The sequence below is a fragment of the Chelonia mydas genome, chromosome 8 (genome assembly GCF_015237465.2).
Source record: "Chelonia mydas isolate rCheMyd1 chromosome 8, rCheMyd1.pri.v2, whole genome shotgun sequence".
Taxonomy (NCBI): domain Eukaryota; kingdom Metazoa; phylum Chordata; order Testudines; family Cheloniidae; genus Chelonia; species Chelonia mydas.
In genome coordinates this window covers 74471995-74492874 of record NC_057854.1, presented here as the reverse complement: position 1 = coordinate 74492874, position 20880 = coordinate 74471995, and the positions used below count along the sequence as shown (strand labels likewise).

The window sequence follows — 20880 nt, the reverse complement described above, 5'->3', positions numbered from 1 at the left end:
AACATCTCTTTGTGCTAGGAGTGAGTGAAGGAAAACTCAGATGTTAAAAAATACTTGGCTTGCACAAGCACTCTGAATATTGGCTAGTATACAGGGGGAAGGATCCTTTAAGTCTACTCTATTGTCGTGTTTTGGCATTTACCTTTCTGCTTAATTATTTCTGAAATGTTAATTTTCTATAACTCACTTGTTTTACTCTTCTTAAATTCTCCTTTCACTTCACTCCTGCAACAATGGTCAATCAGTGCGATCTTACTTATTGAAGACAAGATCACCAGAATCTAGCTATTTAATAATTTTCAAAAAATATGTAGGGTAAAGCATCCAATTATTCACAGAATGGCTTTGTTAAAGGCATTTTGCATCTACTAAAAACAGTATGACAAAATGAGTAATGAAAAGAAGTCCCGCTCCTGGGAGATTGGAGTTCAAGTCCCGGCTTTGCCTCAGACATCCTACATCAATGATTCTCCACCAGTACGCGTACCCCTGGAGGTGTTCCAGGGGGTACCTCAACTCATTTAGATATTTGCCTAGTTTTACAACAGGCTACATAAAATGCACTAGCAAAGTCAGTGCAAACTAAAATTTCATACAGTGACTTGTTTAGACTGCTCTATATACTATACACTGAAATATTTTTAATATTAAAAATATAAATTACTATAAGTACAATATTGATATTCCAATTGATTTATTATATAATTATATGGTAAAAATGAGAAAGTAAGCAATTTTTCAGTACTAGTGTGCTGTGACACTTCTGTATTTTTATATCTGATTTTGTAAGCAAGTAGTTTTTAAGTGAAGTGAAACTTGGAGGTATGCAAGACAAATCAGACTCCTGAAAGGGGTACAGTAGTCTGGAAAGGTTGAGTCACTGTCCTATGTTATCTTGAGTAAGTCATTTAGTCTCTCTATGCCTTATTTCCCCATCTGTAAAATGGGGATGTTTCTTTATCCCACAGGGGTGATGTGAGGATAAATACATTAAAGATTGGGAAGCACTCAGATACTACAGTAATGGGGCCAGATCAGTACCTTAGAAAGATACCAAGAAAAGAATGTGTCAACTACAGTAATGATCCAGACAACTGTGGCACACTCACTTTCTTGGAATTAAGCATTGGTAGTTGGGGTGAGATTTCTGAGAGAGGAGATCGCTCTTTGGGACCATCTCTGTTCAAGGACTGGTGTACAGAATGTAAACAAACCCATTGTACGTACACACACACACACACACACACACACACACAAAATACCCAAACTCTGCATTTGAAAGGCATTCAGATGGATGGTGCAATCCATTCATGAATTAATAGTTTGGGTAGTGGGGATGATCAGAACCTGAGGAATTACCCTTAATTTGATTTTATTCAAGATGTGGAGTACAGGGAAATCTTGAGTTTATGAAGCTATTTTCAAAAACCTAGACTGGAATTTACCTTTGTAAATTAAATCTATGCAGAAATAGAATGTTTGATCTCTGCAATCTCTTTGTGTTTAAGCCCTGTGAAACCTGAATTCATAACATACCTTTATCCACTTCCTCATAGGGTGAAACCCTTCTATGCAATCTACATAATCTAGTAAATGTAATGTTCTCAATTATACCTGTAAACAAGTGAGTGCAGTGAATGGAAGTTTTAAAAAGCATGTATCCAAGATACTTTGTCTTTTGTTTTTATTATTTTTTTCATGATGTACTCCCACATAATATAAAATTAAGGCCATATTCAAGCTTTTGTTATGAGAAGATGATGTGCCTGTGTTTAAGCAAATTTGGTACATCCCCTTGGGTTATGTGTCATTCACTGAGCTGCACTTACAGTCTGAGCCAGATGGCTGATGCAGAAGTCTTTTGGAAGAACACATCTCTACAGAGGAGGATGTTGCACTGTACGTGGTGGCCAGGCTGTCACTGAATGCAGCTCCGTCACGGTATTTAAATCACATTAAAGCTTTCTTTTATTTATGTACCCCTTTGTGATTTTGCCTGGCCACATTCTAATTGCTAGCCTCACTGCAGTGCACTGATGTGCTACAACTAACTCTCTTTTTAGTCTGTGACCTCCATCTCCTGCATAGATTGTTCACAATCCTGCTGAAAATACTGTGATGAAGTAACTCACTCTTTCCTTATTTTACATTGTCCATTCCACAGCACAAGTTTTATTATGAGAGCTGCCTTGATATTTACTCTTCATTTTTTAGGTGCTCTAGATAGACCTGCTAACGTTGGGGCAGGTTTCACAAAGTACTATTTTATTAATTACTTTGTTGTGTTTCGAATTTATTGACAGATAACATTGATCAGTAACTGAGGTTCTGTAGAGAGGTCAAGGAAATAAGTTTCTATTGCTTTCAAAAACATATGCACGTTTCTTTTATGTTTTAAATTATCTATTCCCCCTCAGCAATGGAAAATATGTCTTAACTAGAATTGTTGAAAATAAGATGTGTGTTTCACTGACTTCTGATGACTGATTTTATAAGAAAAGAAGTCCAGCAAAAATTAAAGGTGATAAGTAGTATAGCCCTATTCCATCTATTACCCACTCTCCTGCACAGTCTGGATACGGAAGGGCTCACTGGAGTTTAAAAGGAAAGTGGAGAATGTAATGATTATGAAGGCAAAGGATGTGAATCAGTAGTCCAGTCCTTCATACATCTCTGCCATTGCTCTTCAATCGTAGCCTGGAACAATCCTTGACATTCCAGTCTCAGATCTCTCGAGTAATGTGTCTACCATACTAAACTGTGTGGCAGTTCCATAATCTGTTGACCATTCCATAGTTGCCTATTTGAATGAGATACCCAAACTCATTTGGACTGCCAACCAAAGCAAAACTCCAGTGTGGTGAAAGGTCAGGTGTGTACTTACATTTCCCCGGGTTTTCCCCCTAAGACTAAAATTGAGGTGGACAATGAGAATGAACCACAGCATAGGGTAATTTCAGTCTAGAAAGTGAAAATTTCAGACCTACTTAGAGAAAAAGAGGAACAAGCATAAAGATCTCAGCTACACAGTTATATCTAGACCTTTTCAAAGAACCATCTTCATTACAATCCACACAACAAATACCTTTCTTGAGAGCAAGGTGCTAAAGAAGAAAATCCTAGCTACATGGTGACAGTTTCATAGTGGTGGCAAATTGAGATCTTTGTGGGATAGTAATCAGTACAAAGCATTGACTGTATACAGACAGCACATGCCAATGATCCCAGGCAGTTGCCATATGGAACAGTTGAAGCTCTGAATATAACTACTTTAATGTTCACTAAGTACACAATTTCATTTTGATTCTGGGAAGCTCAAACTATTCTACCTATGCATAGTAACAACAGTAACATCACTGGAGGTTTGTAAAATTAGGCCAAATTTTTCAGATGTTGGGAGTCTGAAATGAGAGACCTAAATACGTTGCCTGATTTTCAGAGATGCTGAGCCCTCACAGGCCATGAACGGGTCTCTGAAAAATCAGGACCCTTTTGAGGTGGCTAACATTAGACATCCAAGTTTGAAAATTTTTGTCCAAGAACTCGTGTAGAAGTGAAATAAGTTCTAGATAAACTTGTGAAATCTGAGACAGCAATGTAAGAAAACTTACTGCTTCAAATTGAAACAAGTAAAGAATCTGCCTGTTGTAGGCATAGCTGCTGTGGCAGTAGATAGTCTATACATCTATCTAGAGATATAAATGCCCTGCCTTTACAATATGCTAACTACTTTACATTTCTAAGGCAACACACACTGTATTTCCTTCACATCTTATCTCACCATTCATAAACCAATCCAATGCCCAACACATGTTACAGCAAATGTAGACTTCAAGCCATTGCCCCCCACCACCTTATTAAATTATGTGCCAGCTGTTATGTACTTCAAATAAATTATGTTAAACTGCAGGTTGCTGATTTTGTTTGCTGCTAGCAAAGTGGGGTTCAAGTACTTGTGGCACATTTCCAGATAAAATCTGAAATCAGTTTAATTTTGTTTGGAGATTTTCATGACATCTATTGCATTCATTTTTAACAGATATACATGCCATGATTCAGGCTCTTCAATATGTTTTTACACAACCTATTTTCATTTAAATCTCCCTGTGAAGTTATCAGTACTACTTTGCTTAAAAAGCTAGCCAGCTGCTTGCTCACAAAAAATCATTCAAGTTGAATACTTCATTTCCCAGTTTTCCCCATTTTAAATTCAACTTGCCAGCAAACCACTTTGCAGTTACATTAGGAAACCAGAAACATGACACAGGGAAAAGAGAGTATTCCATTCATGTGGACTCAGCTCATTCTATGTAAAATAATTCAGCAGAAAAGATATTTCAATCACGAAATCAAATAGAAACACAAGTGCATCAAGATTTGGGAGGAATTGGTACAGCTCTGGCCTTACTATTCCTAGTTTCTCTCATCTGCTCAAAAACATATTTAAACATTAACAAAGACACCTGGGGTATATTTATAGGGGAGACACCAACAACTTTGGCGTTTAGCAACAAAACACAGACCATGTGATAGTGAAAACAGGTACTTACTATTAAGTTACAGGTGTTCACACTACATATATCCTGTCAGCCTTTTTCAATACAATTAGGAAGCAAATCTTTAGCTCTGAGGTGGCAGAGGTAAAACAAGACACAATAGGACAGGAAGATAAGAAAGATCAAACACTGCAGAAAAAGGAAAATGACCAGAAGTGGCCCGAAGGCCAAGTGGTAGGAGAGGGATATAAGCAAGAGCAAGAAGAGTAAGAAACGATACATGAGGAAAAGACAAGAAAGGAGGAGGAAAAAGCAGATGAGAGAAGTGAACAAAGGATGAGGGAAGGAGAAAAACAACAGAAAGACAGAGGAAGGGAAGAAAGAAGAACAGGAAATAAAAGTGATAGCCATGTTATTGGCCTGGTGAAAGCATATCACAGTCGTGTGTGTCTTGTGGACTTAAGAATTAAGGGAGTCTTCATTTCTGGAAAGGAGCTTAGGGATTTCTGGAGGAATCTAGCATGTAGTCTTAAAGTCCTCTGCTGCCTAAATCTAGAGCCACCTTGCATGGGCACCAGCTTTGTATAATTTTTGGTGGTGCTCAGAATGGGTCCAAGCAGAGCCATCCTGTCCATAGCACGGACTGGGGCAACCACCCTGGGCCCTGCACTTTGTGGGGCCCCGCGCTTCCGGGGGACATGGGGTCCAGGCAGAGTCATCCTGTCCATAGGATGGATGGAGGCAACGCCCCAGGCCCCACGCTTTGGGGGCCCCCATGCTTCGGGGGGGGACATGGGGTCCAGGGTGGCCTGGACGGTTAGTGGGGGACTGGCGCTGGCAGCAGCAAGTGACCCGGACCCAGCCTGCCCCGCTGGCTCCCGGCATCGCTTGGGAAAGGGGGTGGAAGCTGGAAAGAGGTGGGATGGGGGCTTGGGGAAAGGAGTGGCATGGGAGCGGGCGGAGCAGGGGCGGGCTGGGTCTGGGTCGCTTGCTGTTGCTGGCGCCAGGCCCCCCTCTAAACTCCCAGACCCCGCATCTCCCTGAAGTGTGGGGACCCCGAAAGCTCAGTAAGCTGAAACATTGGTGGAGCTGGGTGCACGTTGCTAAATATTGGTGGTGCACCAGCACCATGGGCCCATACAACTCACTGCCTACGCCACCTTGTCTTTTGTCGAGGGGGCTGCTTCCGACTGTTTCAGTTGGAAAAAAGGACACAAAATGGCAGATGTGTAAGAGAGAGACCTTTAATAAGCAAAACAGTAGACCCAAGAGGAAGAGGAGTTGGAAAGTTATCAGTAACAGGCTTGTGGCTGAGACTAAATATGGTGAAGAGCTCATATTTATTCATTATGTGACTAATCATTCATGTCTGCAGACTGAACCATCGTTTTAAAAATTGACAGTAAAATTAATTCAGATGGCAAAGTGGAACAGTAGCTTTTCATCTATGGTAATTTGGATTCAAAGGTCGTATTCGTTCCTGGCACAAGCCAATTTCTTTTATATATTTTATTTGGACAATTAGGGGCCACATTAGTGATCCTTGCCCTGTAAAGGCATTTGGAGAAGATTTGAGGAGTCTGGGAAATTCAGCAATCAGATTTCATGGATCACAACAAAATAAGCAGCAACTTTAGGCTAACTTTATTTTCTGCTGTTTCTCTCTCAGAAGCTGGGGAAAACCTAACAAAAACAGTCTATGTCCAATTTAGGACACTGTTATTTTACATTCTGTAATTGGCTTTTTCAGAAAAGAGGTAGATGAAAGTCTTATTTCTAGTGAGCGGGGTTTATACCTGGTTGACATGCACTTCCTCATTCAGTGAAAATGTAGCTTAATCTTGTTAACTCACACTCTCTTTGTCAGTCATATCTTTTACACTGAACAAGTGCAAGAAATCATGACTTCGGCATTCATTATTGCAGTGACTTAAGTTATTAAGTTGAATTTAAATATGTTTCACAAAGACATACATGAACGTGATTTGTATTTGTAGCTGTCTAAAGGATCCATCACCAATACTACCTTATGTAGATCCCCCAAACATCTGAAGAACAATCACACTGGCAATTAAATTCCAAAGAGCACAGATCATTACAATAATATACAAGTACAAAGATCAGTATACAGCACTTTCCCTAAAAAGTCATCCGGGTGCAGGGGGAGGGGAAGCAATGCTGCAGGTCTCTCCAATACAAACTGCTGCATTCATTCAAAGGTTTATGCATCCGATGAAGTGAGCTGTGGCTCACGAAAGCTTATGCTCAAATAAATTGCTTAGTCTCTAAGGTGCCACAAGTACTCCTTTTCTTTTTGCGAATACAGACTAACACGGCTGCTACTCTGAAACCTGTAATTAAGTGTCAGTTCACTTTTGTTAAAAGACCCAGTTTTGAGAGGTTAAAAACTTAGCTTTTTACTGGGATACAGAATGCTGAAATACACAATGCTACACATGCTATGGGATTGGTTCAAATGTTTTTGGAAGTGTAAGGGAGGGGTCTAGCATTTTGCTATCCCTTCAAGTCTCACTCACAACAAAGCTGTTCATATAGGGGCAATTCCAAGGTGAGTCAATCTCACAACTACCAGGAATACTTGTTTCTGTGACCTTGTATATATTAGGGAAATTTACCATGACCCTGTATGTAGGTTTCCCTAGCACACCTGTAACCTCGCCTCCATTCTAGCGCTCCCAGTGATGTGCATCCATGCCAAACATCTTTTGAATTGGACATGTTTCCAGCTAGGTTAACCACTGTGTCAGTCTCCACTGCCACTGTGGACATAGTCTGCTGCTGTAACACCACAAATGGTGCAAATAGTCGTCTTCCATCCCAGAGCATTTTGGTGGCCTGTCTGGTCTAGGTTCTGTGCTCCACTGATTAGAAGACAAGATGGTCAGACACCACTTACCTGTACAAAGTTGCACACACATGTACTGCAGATGCAAACTACTTAGGCTGCAAGTATCTTCTGTTTCAAGCACTTGAATATTGTGCATGTCACAGACGAAGCCTTCTCAAAAATGGGCTGCCAGCTGGCCTGAGGCCAATGTTCAGGCCTGGTCTCAGTCTGGGGAGAGGTAGAGATGCAAGGTAAACTAGGCAACACAATTAGAAATACCCTGTTTTATGGCCAGGTGGCGGCAGAGTTTAGGATAACCAAGACTAGCAACCAATGCCAGGGGAGGGCCTTAAACTACAATATAGCAAGGCCAAGAGAAAATAGCAGTTAGTGGAAAACATGCTCATTTTATGATGAACTTCATTGGCTCCTGGGCATTTGCTCCCCCAGTGAGCCTTAAGTGCTATAAGTCCGCAATGAATCACTTTGTTGTGTGGTTGTGAGGGCTCAGGACTGCCAGCAGGGAGTATTAAGAGGCTAAGGAGATGCACGATATACTGCTAGGATCATAGGACCTTTTTCAGGTGGACTCAGTATCCAAACGTGACTGGTGACCCAATGGGCAAGCTAGTTCTGTGATGGAGGAGTTGGGGGATCTGGGACCCTCTATGGGAGATAGGTAGCTCCTTATGATAAAGGTACCAATGAGGGTGGATTTGGCAGGCTTAGGGGAAAAGTTCTCCAGATTCTTATGAAGAGTGCCATTATTATTTGTGAAAGGATGGATATAGCCTCATATCAGGGCAGAAGTGTCCACACTCTCTCCCTGCTCCACCAGTCTCCATTCTCCACCTGCACCACTGAAGCACAAGTAACACCTGGCTGGACCCTTCCTAGCTCCCCCAATTCAGGCCCCTCAAATTTCCTAGGTCTTGTAATTCTCTTGGCCCCAATTTTAGCTGCATAGGGCATTGTTCCAGGTGGAAGCAGAAGGGCCTGGTTTGGCATATATGGCAGCTCACTGAACCAAGTCAGGTGGCTGAAATTGGAAAGGAGGACCAGTTGGAAAAAAATTTCAAGAAGTCACACCAACGGCAGTGTTAAAAGGCAAAACATAGGAACATTTTATTGCAAGAAGTTACATATTGGGCACTATGGCCAAAATGTTTCCATTACATTGACTCTGCTAGCCCACGTGCCAGCCAATGGCATCTACATTGCATGCTGAGCTTATACACCTGAAATCACATGAAATTAGTCTTTCTATGAAACACTATCCTAAGCAGATTCTCTCTTGCTGTTTAGGTAATACCTTTAAAACTGTATAAAGCACAATTCTGGAATGTAACCAATGTGCAAGTAACAGTCCACTGATTAGTGGGGTACAAACTAGAGTCTAGTGGAGAGATCTGTTAACTATAGCCCTTATTTCATCCTAATCCCTAATTACTGTTTCCAAAAACCATTCATAAGAGCAATCATCATTCTGTTCAGTGTGCACCTGAATTTTCTTCTATATACGTTTGCATGCTCAGGAAAAGGCCTAATCTATGAACAAGCCTTGGAAGAGAACACCATTAATGTCAAAATAGTTTGGTGGATTCCGCACTGCTCACTCTTCTGAAGTTCTAAATTTTGAAAATCCTGGAATTATCCATGTTTGAAGGCTTCAAAGGCTTCATAAACTTTTCATAAAAATCCAAGAAAGCCTGCACCACCATGGAGAAGTAGCCCTTCCAATTAAGTGTATTCCTGAGCTTCTTTGGGAAGATGGTGGGACACAGAATGGATACATGGATTCTTCCACCAACAACTCACAAAACCCAACTGTTTAAATACCCTTATAAACTTAGGCACATTAGCAGCTTGATCACACACTCCTGCAATACACTAGGTTTTGTCTTGCACACTTTCACCAGAACAGAAACTATCATGGACTTTCTGATCCCAGACTGACTCTCTCCAGATGACTGGTAATGAATCTGGGGTGGCCAGATTCCACAGGATGACGACTACTCTTTTCCACAGAAGTCTAGCACTGCAGTATCGGGGCCAAGTCAGTATAAGAGTTCCAGAACAGTTTATTTTTTCATCCCAGGTTCTGTAGGTAGCTGGCCATCCCAAGTCACCAGAATAACTCTGTCCCACAAGCTTGTAGTTGTGGTTCACTGGGTGCAATTCATCCAAGAATTAAAACACACAGCTATGCATGTGGCAAGCAGCAGTAAGTGCCTGATGTGTGTTTGTCTCTCTAGCTCTCTGCAGGTATTGTCTGAACCATTTCGCCACTCTGCAGCAGCTCACTCAGATGCCTCCTAACGGCTTGTCAAAAATTTGACTTTTTCTCCATAATTCTCCTGGACATTCCGAGGACATTCTAGAAGTCCTTCCACAATCTTCCAGAAGCAACTGCTTGCAAGAGCTGTACCAGAAACTAAGATAGTTATTGGGAGGTCAGTGCAACTACATTGCTGTAGAAGAGCATAATATAATGAGACAGAGCAGAACTGCAACAGTCTTTAGCCTGAAACATGGCTAGTATGGACACACAGTACCACTGGTACTTACATGAGTGCAATTCGAATGGTTCAACTCCCTAGTGAAGCCTCTGCCTAAAGCCTCCGAAGCACAGCAACAGTCAACATCCCTATGCTTAAAGAGAACTGGACTGAGAAATTTTGTCATTTGCAGCCTCAGGAAGGGTGGCTAACACAAGACAAACATTTTGGAAAAATGTGTGTGGCCTGATTTTCAGAGGTTTTGAGTACCTGTAACTCCCATGGGAGTCCATGAAATCTAAAAGGTGGTACCTCTGAAAAATCAGACCAATCAGCCTCATTGCTTGACATCCATGATAAATGATCCACTGTAAAACTGTCTTGCACTTCACCAAACACCTATCCCTTTGCTTTTCCTGCCAGTTCTTTAAAACTTTTTGGAAAGCTGTAATCCCTCTTCTACAAATTATATATTTTACCTAAAAAAATCCAACAAACTCTCTCAATCGGAAAAAAAAATCAGCCTTATCAGTTCAGGCTGAACATGGGCCGTTTGAACTGACCACAACACAACATGTAAGAACTAGTCAATGATTTATGTTAAGTCAGTCGTCATCTCCATTCAGTTCCTAGTGGAAAAGTGTGTGCAACACAAAAACAATCCATCACAATTGGCACCCTTTCTGGCGATCTCATCGGAGAGGCCAAGGCATGGGGAACCCAGCTGGTTACCAATAAATATATTAAAGTAAAGTAACCAGTAATGGCTATAAACAAAAGAAAAGGCCAAACAAGACCAAATTTTTCAAATTGGATGCCCAGCACGAAGTGTGAAAATCCATATTTTGGAACGTACATAACATTGGCTGAGATGTACTGAGCACCTTGCTGAATCAATGGAAGCACTGAGGTCAGTGGGAGCTGAACGGGCTCTGAATGCTAAGCACTTCTGAAAGTCAGGCCACTTATTCAGATGCCTAAATATGGAATTAGGTGCACAAGTTTGAAAATTGTAGACTTCTCTGTGCAATGAAAAAGGATACGCCATTTAACTAAGCCTGTTCTATCAGATTTTTCATTACCTCCATAGAACTGGAAATAGGGATTTATGGAATCTGACAGCAAATACTGATGAGGATCAAGACTCCCAGCAATACTTACACTAGGAGAGTAGAGAAATCCTAACATCTTGGGTCAATAGGGTTATTTGAAAAAGGGTTATTTGAAAGAGAGAGAGATAATTTAATAAGTCGCTTTTAGAGAATTCATTTCAAAACCAATGTAGGTCCCAAGTGCAATGAATTTAACTCTTCAAAGAGTGCTAAGGTTTGGCTATATTTAAAAAAAATATATCCGTAGGAGTCCACGACAAGCACAGCAGGATGCCGCATTTTGAGACAGATCGGGATTAGCAGTGAGGGTATATCTGAAGAATTGTGCAGCTCTGGCTCACACTATGCAGAATTCTAGCCATTACAAACAGTCCATTTTCTCAAAATTTAAGGGCCTGATCCTGGAAGTTGCAGAGCTCCTCCTTCAAGGATTATAGGACTAGACCCATATGCTCTTCAAACTTAACTTTACAAGTGAAGATGTTATATAAAGTGATTCACTCAGTGATATTACACACTGCCTGGTTTGAATGAACTAAATAAAATTCAAGTTATTTATCTTGTTGAAAACCTAGTTAGATTTTCTACTACTGCTAAATTTTGCATGGTATGGTTTTACTCTATCGGCATATTTAGCAATGTTTAATTATCAGTGTAGCTTCACCAAATTTTTCATAAGTTAACCAGCCACAGAATATGCTTAACATCTTTTTGTGAAAAGAATAAACAAATATTCTAATAAAACATTATGAACTTCCAAGGCAATGTCATTGTTCTTATCTAATTTACATCCATTTCTCATGAATGTTGTTTCTAATCCTCCACTTTCACTTACAAAGCAAGTTTTCCACAAGAGCTCAAAATCCCACAGGTTGCTTGCAAACATCTACTTATTTTTCAGTATCCACAACTAAATCAGCTCCTATGCAGACAGAGAATAAGGCCCTGATCCCACATTGTCTCATGTGTGGGTGTACTGCTGCACTCAAGCAAAGCCCAACTGATGTAGATGGAGCTTTGCATGGGCACAGCAGTCCACCTGTGTGCTACACAGTGTAGGATCAGTTCCTAAATGATAACAGACACTCAGTTTTTCGGTCAGATATAAAAAAAATCAAGATTAAATGCAATTTTAGTATATCAAACCAAAACCACGTAAGGAAACGCTCAGGAGTATTGCTGTGAGATTTTTCTCTCATCCTAAAAATATCAGGAGGCAGCACTCTTTTTAAATAACAAGAGAAGCCCTACAACATTATAGTAGGATGGTTTTGTACTATCCATCGACATATTTCAGTTATCCTATTTTTCAAATTTTTCCCACAGCCAAAAATCCTTTGAATATTTTGAGGTGTATTTTTGATTCAGACAAGTAACAATATAATGGACATGTTAAAGCTTCAAGTTATCCACAGGGAGTTACACTAAGAATACATTACAATACCTCTCTAATGACATTAGCCTAGACATCTAGAGAGCTACTTTTGCAAGATATTAGTAAGCGCTAGTATGGAGATTATTTCAACTTTATAAAAAAAAAATCACCCGGACATTTACACCAATCAAATGTAATGCATCTGTGAACAGATCATATTATGTTGTGAATAAATGTATTCTACTCTGGATCACTAATGAGGAGGTTCTAATCTCAAGCAAGACAAATCAACTTCTCATGAACTGTTATTTCATACATAACGCAAATAAGAAATGCTTCACATTATAGACATTTAGATTTTGTTTAAACCTTTTTATTTAGAGATTTTTCTGGTAAGGAGATATACCATAGGAAAGCAATTTCACTGGCAGTGAGGTATGTATATACTCTACCAAAATACTCCTTGTTTTAACTGCTTTTAACTTTATTTACATATAAAGAAAATACCAATGCATATTCTTGATTTAACTACAGTTTTAGTTACCCTATATGAATAAAATGAAATGTTACTTGCATACAAAACTGATTTGTAGAGGAATCTGATTTACTGATTAAAAAATTAAATCACGTTTTGATGACAATTTAAATGAACAAACACAATTTATCATGACCAAGACACCTGCACCATATTGTCCATCCTCACAGCACATTTATTTCAGTAATTCCGTACGTAGGTCCTTAGCATGAGCATAGTGTTACACAGTTTTCATACATAGAATCACATCCAAAACAAGTTCTAAAATTTAAATTGTAAACATTCTCTTCATATGTAGAAACATTTCAATGTGTTCAAATTTGTTAAAATGATCAAAAAAATTTAAACAGAATTATAAATGAAAAGTCTAGTCCTAAACCGTGTAGTGAGCAGTTCTTAGTACATTTCTACAGTGTTAAATAAAGTAGTAGAGAGGCAAATTGTTCTGTAAGCAAGTCAGACTTTAAGTAAAACATCATAAGGAAACAAACTTTAACAAAAAAAATGCTTTGCAATAAAGAAAGTTAGATTTGAATCTACTATGATACAAAAATGTAAAGGGTAAATAACATCTTTGTTGACAAAGTAGGAGGTAGCATGGATGCACCACTTTATTGTCAGTGAGAAATGCAACTGAAGTAAAGAATACTTCCTTACCACAAATAATTTCCAGTACTATGTACATATTTCTCTTAGAAATATTTGTTTAAACAAGTTTCCCTCCACTTTTTAGTACAAAAAAGCCTCATATGATTTAAAAAAACACTTACACACCTAGATAGAATAGTACTAATTGCCCTATTTGAATGAAACAGTCTCTTGAACTATGAAGTACATGATATTTAATGCCCTAAGTTGAGTAAGTTGTATTAGCGGTTCTTGGAATTATACAAAACACTACATACATACAAACAAAATATATCATCTTATTTTACTATGCAAGTGTTTTGTGTGTGTGTGTGTGTGTGTGTGTGTGTGTGGTTTTTTGTTTTGAATAAACAGATCCTTGATTCTGGTAACACTGCAGAGGGCATGGTTTGTTTTTAATAAAATCTGTCTATAAGTACCCATGTGCAACAATTTAAAAATGGCTGCTTACATGTAATGATCTTGTATTGATAGTGAACACAGTAACTGACAAAAACATAGTAAACCTTAAAAACACATCTGCCACCCTATATAAAATATAAAGACTACTTACTGTAACTGTTAAGTACTCAATTTGTTTTGATGTTACTGTAATTCACTTTCCCCACTTCTCTGGCTTTAGGATTTATAAACATAATTTAGTGTAGCAATATTTTTTAAAAAATGACAAAGTATTTCAAATTTACATCCAATTCAAATTTAAAACATTTCCTTGTTCTATGATGCTGCTTCTGCCATCAGTAAAGAAAACGAAGTTTCAGTAATTGAAGCAGGTTTTTTAAATAGCGATGTGACCTCAACCATGCCAGCCCCAGTCCGTGGAAGATTTGCATTGACGATGTGTCTCTGCAAGTGCTTTATCCAGTCTTCCTGAACAGACAATGGTCCTCGAAAGACCAGACCACAAAACCTGTGCAAATTTTAAAATCATTCCATCAAGATATATTAGCATTAAATACAGTACAAGTCAGCAGACATTGCTAAGGGTTAAGAATTATACCGAAAGTAAACTTTTCTCCTAAAAGCTCATTTTAATATATTTTTTAACCATGAAACCATTAGGGTTTTCATTTAATTCAACAATACTTGATAATTGTTTCAAACACAAGATTAAAGTTTATACTATACATTATACCTTCACAATTGTAATGCTATAGTTAATGGCCCATTTCCAGTAATAGGCTTTTGTTTGTTTTGTGCAGGGAAAGAACATTGCCCAAATATGAAATATGGAAAACACATTTTCAGCCAGGGGACGGGGAAAAAAAAAACGTCTATTCCAAATTGTAAGATTGTTTCAGGTTCTTTTTTGTTTAGCTTACTGTAATATTAAACTTAGTTATTTGTTTTGCTCAATACTAGCTTTTTAAATCAAATGCAGTTACAATATATACTTCTGAATATTCTTATGTAAAGGCAACAATTTATAACCTCTTTTTAAAAAAAAACCCCAGACCCTGTAATTCCAATTAACCCACTATAAACCCCCGGCAGGTACCTGCACCGGAGTATGTAAACTTCATCAGCTCCGTGAGGTAATGGCAGCATTTTTTTCTTGCTTCCAGATCTTGATCTTGACTTTTTTTGCTTACAATCTAAGGCTAAGAAGGAAGGAAGAACATTTTCCATACATAAAAATGAACAATTAACAGTTAGTCCTAAACCAAACAGAAATATTCAACAAACCTTCATTTATAACCATGGTGAAAAACCCATTTATTTTCTCTTACTGTGCCATGTTAAATTGCAATCAAAATGCCAAACTTTCCATTACCTATCAAACTCTAAAAAACGATTCACAAAGAAGCAAAGACAGTCTTTTCCCATCTTCGGTTATTATAGTGTTTGTTCTCCTCTAAAAACCATAGGACGATCATTAAGCTAGACACATTTTAGTTCCAGCAAGCTCTAGTAACTGTTATTGTGGAATTACCTGGAATTACCCAATGACAGTTTGAAATTCCCTTTCATTCTTAAAACTTTTTCGGTCTTGGAAGATCTGTTGATAACTATAGTTCAAATTATGTCATAAAAATACAGTTACAGCTTCAAAATGTTGACGCATTCAAGCTAATTTGATTTAAATCCAAAACATGAATGAGAACTTCTATCTGCAAGGAAGTCTTGTTTACATCTGCTACACCAATGAGGAATGCACCATCATCTGCTCACATCATACAAGTGCCAAACAGAAGCAAAAGTTTTGGTCCTGTCCTATCTCTGGGACTCTTAGCTGAAGCTTTCTTACCATTTGTCTATTCGATGGTTAAAAGGAGTAATAAGAAAACAGTGATTATGAACTTCTTGTAATAGGTTGACTGACTTTATGACAATGCATAGAGATGCAGAGCCACTTGCAAAATCAATGTCTTATCAGGTGTTTGAACTATGCGTGAAGGTACAGCATAATTACTGCTGAAGCATACTAGCACGTGGATTTAGGATTGAGAGGGGCTGAGCCCTGTAGGGGCAGAGGAAATTGAAGTTTGCAACAGAGGCCTCGCAGGGAAAAACTCTACATCAGCCATGGTTGGGAAATAACTTCAAACTGTACTTTACATTGTGTAATGATTTATGCTTACCATGAAGCTAAACCCGAGGGAGAGTCTGGAGGCAGGTGGAAACTTTACCTATTCCTAAACATGAACACGAAATATTAACGACATAAAACTATCAAAGTAACAATAATGGAAAGGGCATCAGCAGCATCAGGGAGGGTCACTCTAGACCAGAGGTTCTCAAACTATGAGGCACAGGTGCCAGTGGTTTTTTGGCCAGCGGTTAAGTGCTCCCAGAGCAGACCCAGAGCTCTGTCCAGAAGGACAGTGCTGGGACAGGGGCCAGCCAGGGATCTGTGGGGGAAGCAGCTTGCAGGAGCTCCCCTGCTCCATCCCCCAACTTATCTCTGCCTGCAGCAGCACACAGATTCTCCTGTAACACTAGGCCTCTCATCCCTGCCATCTTCCCCCTGTGCTTGGCTCACCAGCTCAGCTGGGGCTCCTCCAGCTCCCGGGGCTCTCCTCTTTGGCTGAAGCACCCCCACAATATCCCAGGGGCTCCCTTCCATCCCCTTCCACCTAGCCCAGCCCTGCAGCATACCCGCGGCTCCCCTCCACCCATCTCAGCCCTGCCCTACAATATCCCCTCCATTTGCTACTGAGCTACTGTTCCACCCTGGGCTGCAGGGCTGGATGAATTGGGCTTAGCAGAAGGGCTCTCTTTCCCCAGCTGCTGCAGCTGTTCATTTCCAGCTGGTGCCCCTATAATGGCAGTACCCCTTATGCAAAGTGGGCTCTTAGCTCTGCAGAGGCTATTGGCACTGCCTTCCTCTCCATCCCTGGTGCTGGAGCTTGGCTGCTTGTGACAGGGAGAAGCCACCATGGGGTTCCCTGTGGCAGTGGGGAGCCAGGATCTTGCATGGTTCCTGCTCAGCGTGACACACCACCTCCCCTATTGCACCAGTGTAGCTAGACAGTAACCAGCTGGTCCTAGCCAGCAGCAGCCCAGCTCAGTCCCAGCTACCAGCTTAGAATCATAGAATATCAGGGTTGGAAGGGGCCTCAGGAGGTCATCTAGTCCAACCCCCTGCTCAAAGCAGGACCGATCCCCAACTAAATCATCCCAGCCAGAGCTTTATCAAGCCTGACCTTAAAAACCTCTAAGGAAGCAACTCTAACACAATGACGACACAAAGACAACTGCTCTCAGCACTCAAAGCCTCCTCTGCTTAGGCATTTATACCAATTAAGAGAAAGGACAGAGCATCATACTGCCCCTTTGCATTTTTTTTCTACTGTGGGTGAATATTCTGGGGAGCAGGGGATCCCTTTATATTAACACCTGATCTATAGGTTTTAATCCAGTGGGCCAAATTTATTTTCAGAGGCCTTGTCTCCATCCCTGATTCTGTCCAACAGACTAACTATTTAAAGATTTCTGTTCCTCTCATTCTTTCCAGATAGAACCTCAAGGCCATAGTGTTCAGAGGCTGCCACAGAAACTAGCTCCTGACTGAGCACCAATATGTTCCCTCTCCCTCCATCGTCTTATTGTTGTGGAAAGAGAGTAAGGGAGAGGAGATAAAGAGATAGCTGCCAACTTGCTGATCCCTTTTCTGGAAACAATATTATCTAGAAAAATGACTAAAAAGCCAATAGAAAACTCACTGACACTTCCGAGTGAAGGTAGGAGAGAACTAAATTCAGACTCCAAATGGGTACAAAATAGGATAGGCTTATTTACACAAAGTTGAAGGAAGCCTTCTATTAGCAGATGAGGCCCAATGATGTTCTCTTTGACAGCAGCGAGTGAAGGGATCTGGACACAACAGGCGCTGACAGCAAGGATTTTGTCAAGATCCTCTTTGAGAAAGTGAAGGATGTGATCAAGGGAACAGGAATTGGCCCTAATGCTTTATGTCAACATACAAGGAGCATGTTCCATTTTCTATAATGGGGAGAAGACCATATCTTCCAAGCTTTAGGAAAGTATGGATTACACAGGAGTAGAAACCATTAAATTGGTGGCTTGGCCTTTCCCACACCACTGGCACCTTATCTTTGGGGAGGATCATAGGACATGAGACTGTAAGGGACCTCCTGGGTCATTAAGTACAGCCCATGGCTATTGCAGGCAACCCCATTATATAATCCCATTCACAAATTTAAAAAACTAGTTGGGATGTTCATCCTCACTGCTCTGCTAAGGAGCTTTGAGATCCTCAAGTGAAAGGTGCTCTCAGTACAAGGCACGAATTTTCATCACTTTGTGTCTTCTCATAGGTACCAAAGATCCTTTTCAGCCTCATCTGTCTATATAGGTTTTTATGTAACCATCATACATGCAGCATCTGAGCACCTTCCACAAGAAATACAATCTCTCCTCCCAGTCAGGAGGAACTAGGCTTAATTCATTTTGTATTTTTTTCCCTTTTAAATCTCGTATTGATGGACATCTTGGTCAAAAAAGTGGGGTTTGTATTTTGCCTGGAAGGTACTGAAATTTATGGCCATCCTTCTCTCTGAGAGAGGAGACAGGGTACCTGAGCCTGGATACCAGTGTGCCTGTGGAGAACTATTAGCATAAAAGGAGATCCATCTGGCCAGGTGGAAATGATTCTACAACAACGGCTTTGCTTCTGTGGATTTTGCAGAACACCCCATTGAGGAAAATTGGAGGAAACAGAGACCACAGCTCCATTAGATTGCCAAGGCATCCATCTGAGGTCCTTCTGAGATCAGTTAGTAGTTACAAAATCAATGACATTAAAGAATGTGAAAAAGGTCTACAAAATGGTAGCCCTGTATGTATAGCTGGCTCCAAAAACCAGAAGGATGTCATTCTTGTGAAATAAATGCTTTGTGGCTCAGAGTCTCTTAGATCAGTTTTTCTCTGTATTCAGACAGACTTCAAGGCTAGATTCCCCTCATCCCATCAAAAAATTGGACTCTTCTCATTCAGGCAAATACTCCAGTGTTTCAGGGAGGCTATACCACCACCTGTGTCCTAATCCTAGCTTTTCTAACAAAGGGTTCCTGAAGGCTAGCAATTCTAGGACACTGATGTGCAATCTTCTGAGAAAAAAACCTCCCTGATCATCCCACACACAACTAGGCCCTAACACAGGAAAATGGAGTCTGGCATAATGCACCAAGGGAGGTGACTTTGCAATAGTCAGACAGGGATTTTATGGAGTGTAGAGGGAAGGAAGGAGAGAATGGGCAAGGATTTTTCTGATGTGTTTAGTACACAGGGTCTAGATAGAACAACTGTAAAAAACAGGACTGAAGAACTCAGCGCAAGACTTCCAGTGAATGCAGCCCCTCTCACATAGGGTAACAGGACTAAGGCTGGAACACAAGGATCAGTCCACATGAAGTGATAGTAACAACAGACTTAAAAAACAAATTTTCAAGAGATTCAAATGTTAAAACTGGCCGTGAGTTGAAGTAGCATTCCACACAACATGTTTGTCCCCTTTTCTTGTGGTTTTTGACTTTCTGAGTACATTTATTTACTTTTAAAGGCACAAACCAGCATGAATGTGCTTTCGGGTCACTGTAGGAGAGAAGGTAAGACCAAAACTTTTGGTAAAATTTGACTGATGCTTCGGATCAACATTCAGATGATTCATTCTCCAAACAGATTGGTATATGAGTAACTGCAAAACTGTCATCAAATTGCTAAAACTCAGGAGTAGTAAGCTCACTTAAATGAAAGCTATGTGTGCACAAACACTTCTGATGCTCACATACTGTACTGACAGGATACTAAAACAAGCAGCACCACCTTAAGAACAACACAGTCTCACCCCTAGGTCACCTGTTCCAACCCAGCCCATGTTATGACCAAAACCGGTTATTTAACATCATCTGTCTGGTGGTTTCAATCCGGTTCCTAGTGGACAGTTTCCAAATGACGAAGTAAAACTCCCACAAACAGCAGGCTCACTAACACTCAGCAAAGAGATCAAGAAAATTGAACCCCATCCAGCCTCATGGAAATTCCTTAAGATTAGGGTGAGGCACATTGTCAAAGTGTAGGGAAGCTCAGACTGCCACTACCTATGCCCATGTTGTGGATAGCGGGTACAGTCTCCACGGCTGTCAACTGCCACCTTTCATGAGCACTATATTCAGTACAAAAGTCTCTCTGATAGAAGACTTTTCCCTTCAACCTTGACTACCCGCTGTCTGCTTAGTTGCTGCTTCTGAAAGCTGTGTGTGACTGACTGGATTCACTGCTCATCAAAATCTCTGATTCAGCATGGCAGAGTAGAGGAACAACCAATTTAGAATAGAAGATAATTGAAAATCTTTGGAAAGATCACTTGGAGTAGCTCAAGTTCTGTTGAGAACACAGTATTTAAAAAAGCATACACACATTAGGTAAACAGGCTGCATATACTCAATTTCACAGCACAGTGTCAGCATGGTGGTGGCAGATTAAAATGTATGCCCAATATGAGTGGGCAGCAGCATGGATTATGCTGGAAATTGTAACTAGTGGTTCTTTGTTGCACATCTTTAGATCCAGTGAAATTCCCAAGCTGTGAAATAAGTGTGCAACTACACAATGACTTAAATTTGTGCTTTCTGCTAATCCACAGTCCCCAAAATGGGAGCAGTCTCTACTTCAAGTGCTGAAGCACGTGTTCTTACTAGGACTTCATTATTTTTGCTACAGAACATCTACTAGTATACTAAACTCAGGCAATACTACAATTAAGTGATATATGTTGTCCTTTAATTTTATTTGTTTGCTTACTTGCTAATTGGCCACATTCAATCATTTGCAATGTCTCTCCCAGTCATTAGTGCAAATTTGGAGGGTTTAACTATACATCAAAATATTTTTATCTACAGTAAT

General features: G+C 40.1%; 1 protein-coding gene across 16 annotated transcripts in view; it reads right to left on the bottom strand.

The window, feature by feature from the left end:
* Nucleotides 1-12686: 12686 nt before the first annotated feature.
* Nucleotides 12687-20880, bottom strand: part of ZNF644 (zinc finger protein 644) — a 76111-nt gene continuing 67917 nt past the window's right edge. For 14 of the 16 annotated variants that reach the window (XM_037907580.2, XM_037907583.2, XM_043552569.1 and 11 more), the window contains 2 exons: nucleotides 15011-15113; nucleotides 12687-14422 (listed from right to left, as the gene is read on the bottom strand). In XM_037907580.2, coding sequence (XP_037763508.1) covers nucleotides 14230-14422; nucleotides 15011-15113 — 296 coding nt within the window. In that variant the 3' untranslated portion in view covers nucleotides 12687-14229. The remainder of the gene's footprint in view (nucleotides 14423-15010; nucleotides 15114-20880) is intronic. The other 2 variants (XM_043552573.1, XM_037907593.2) reach the window with 1 other exon arrangement.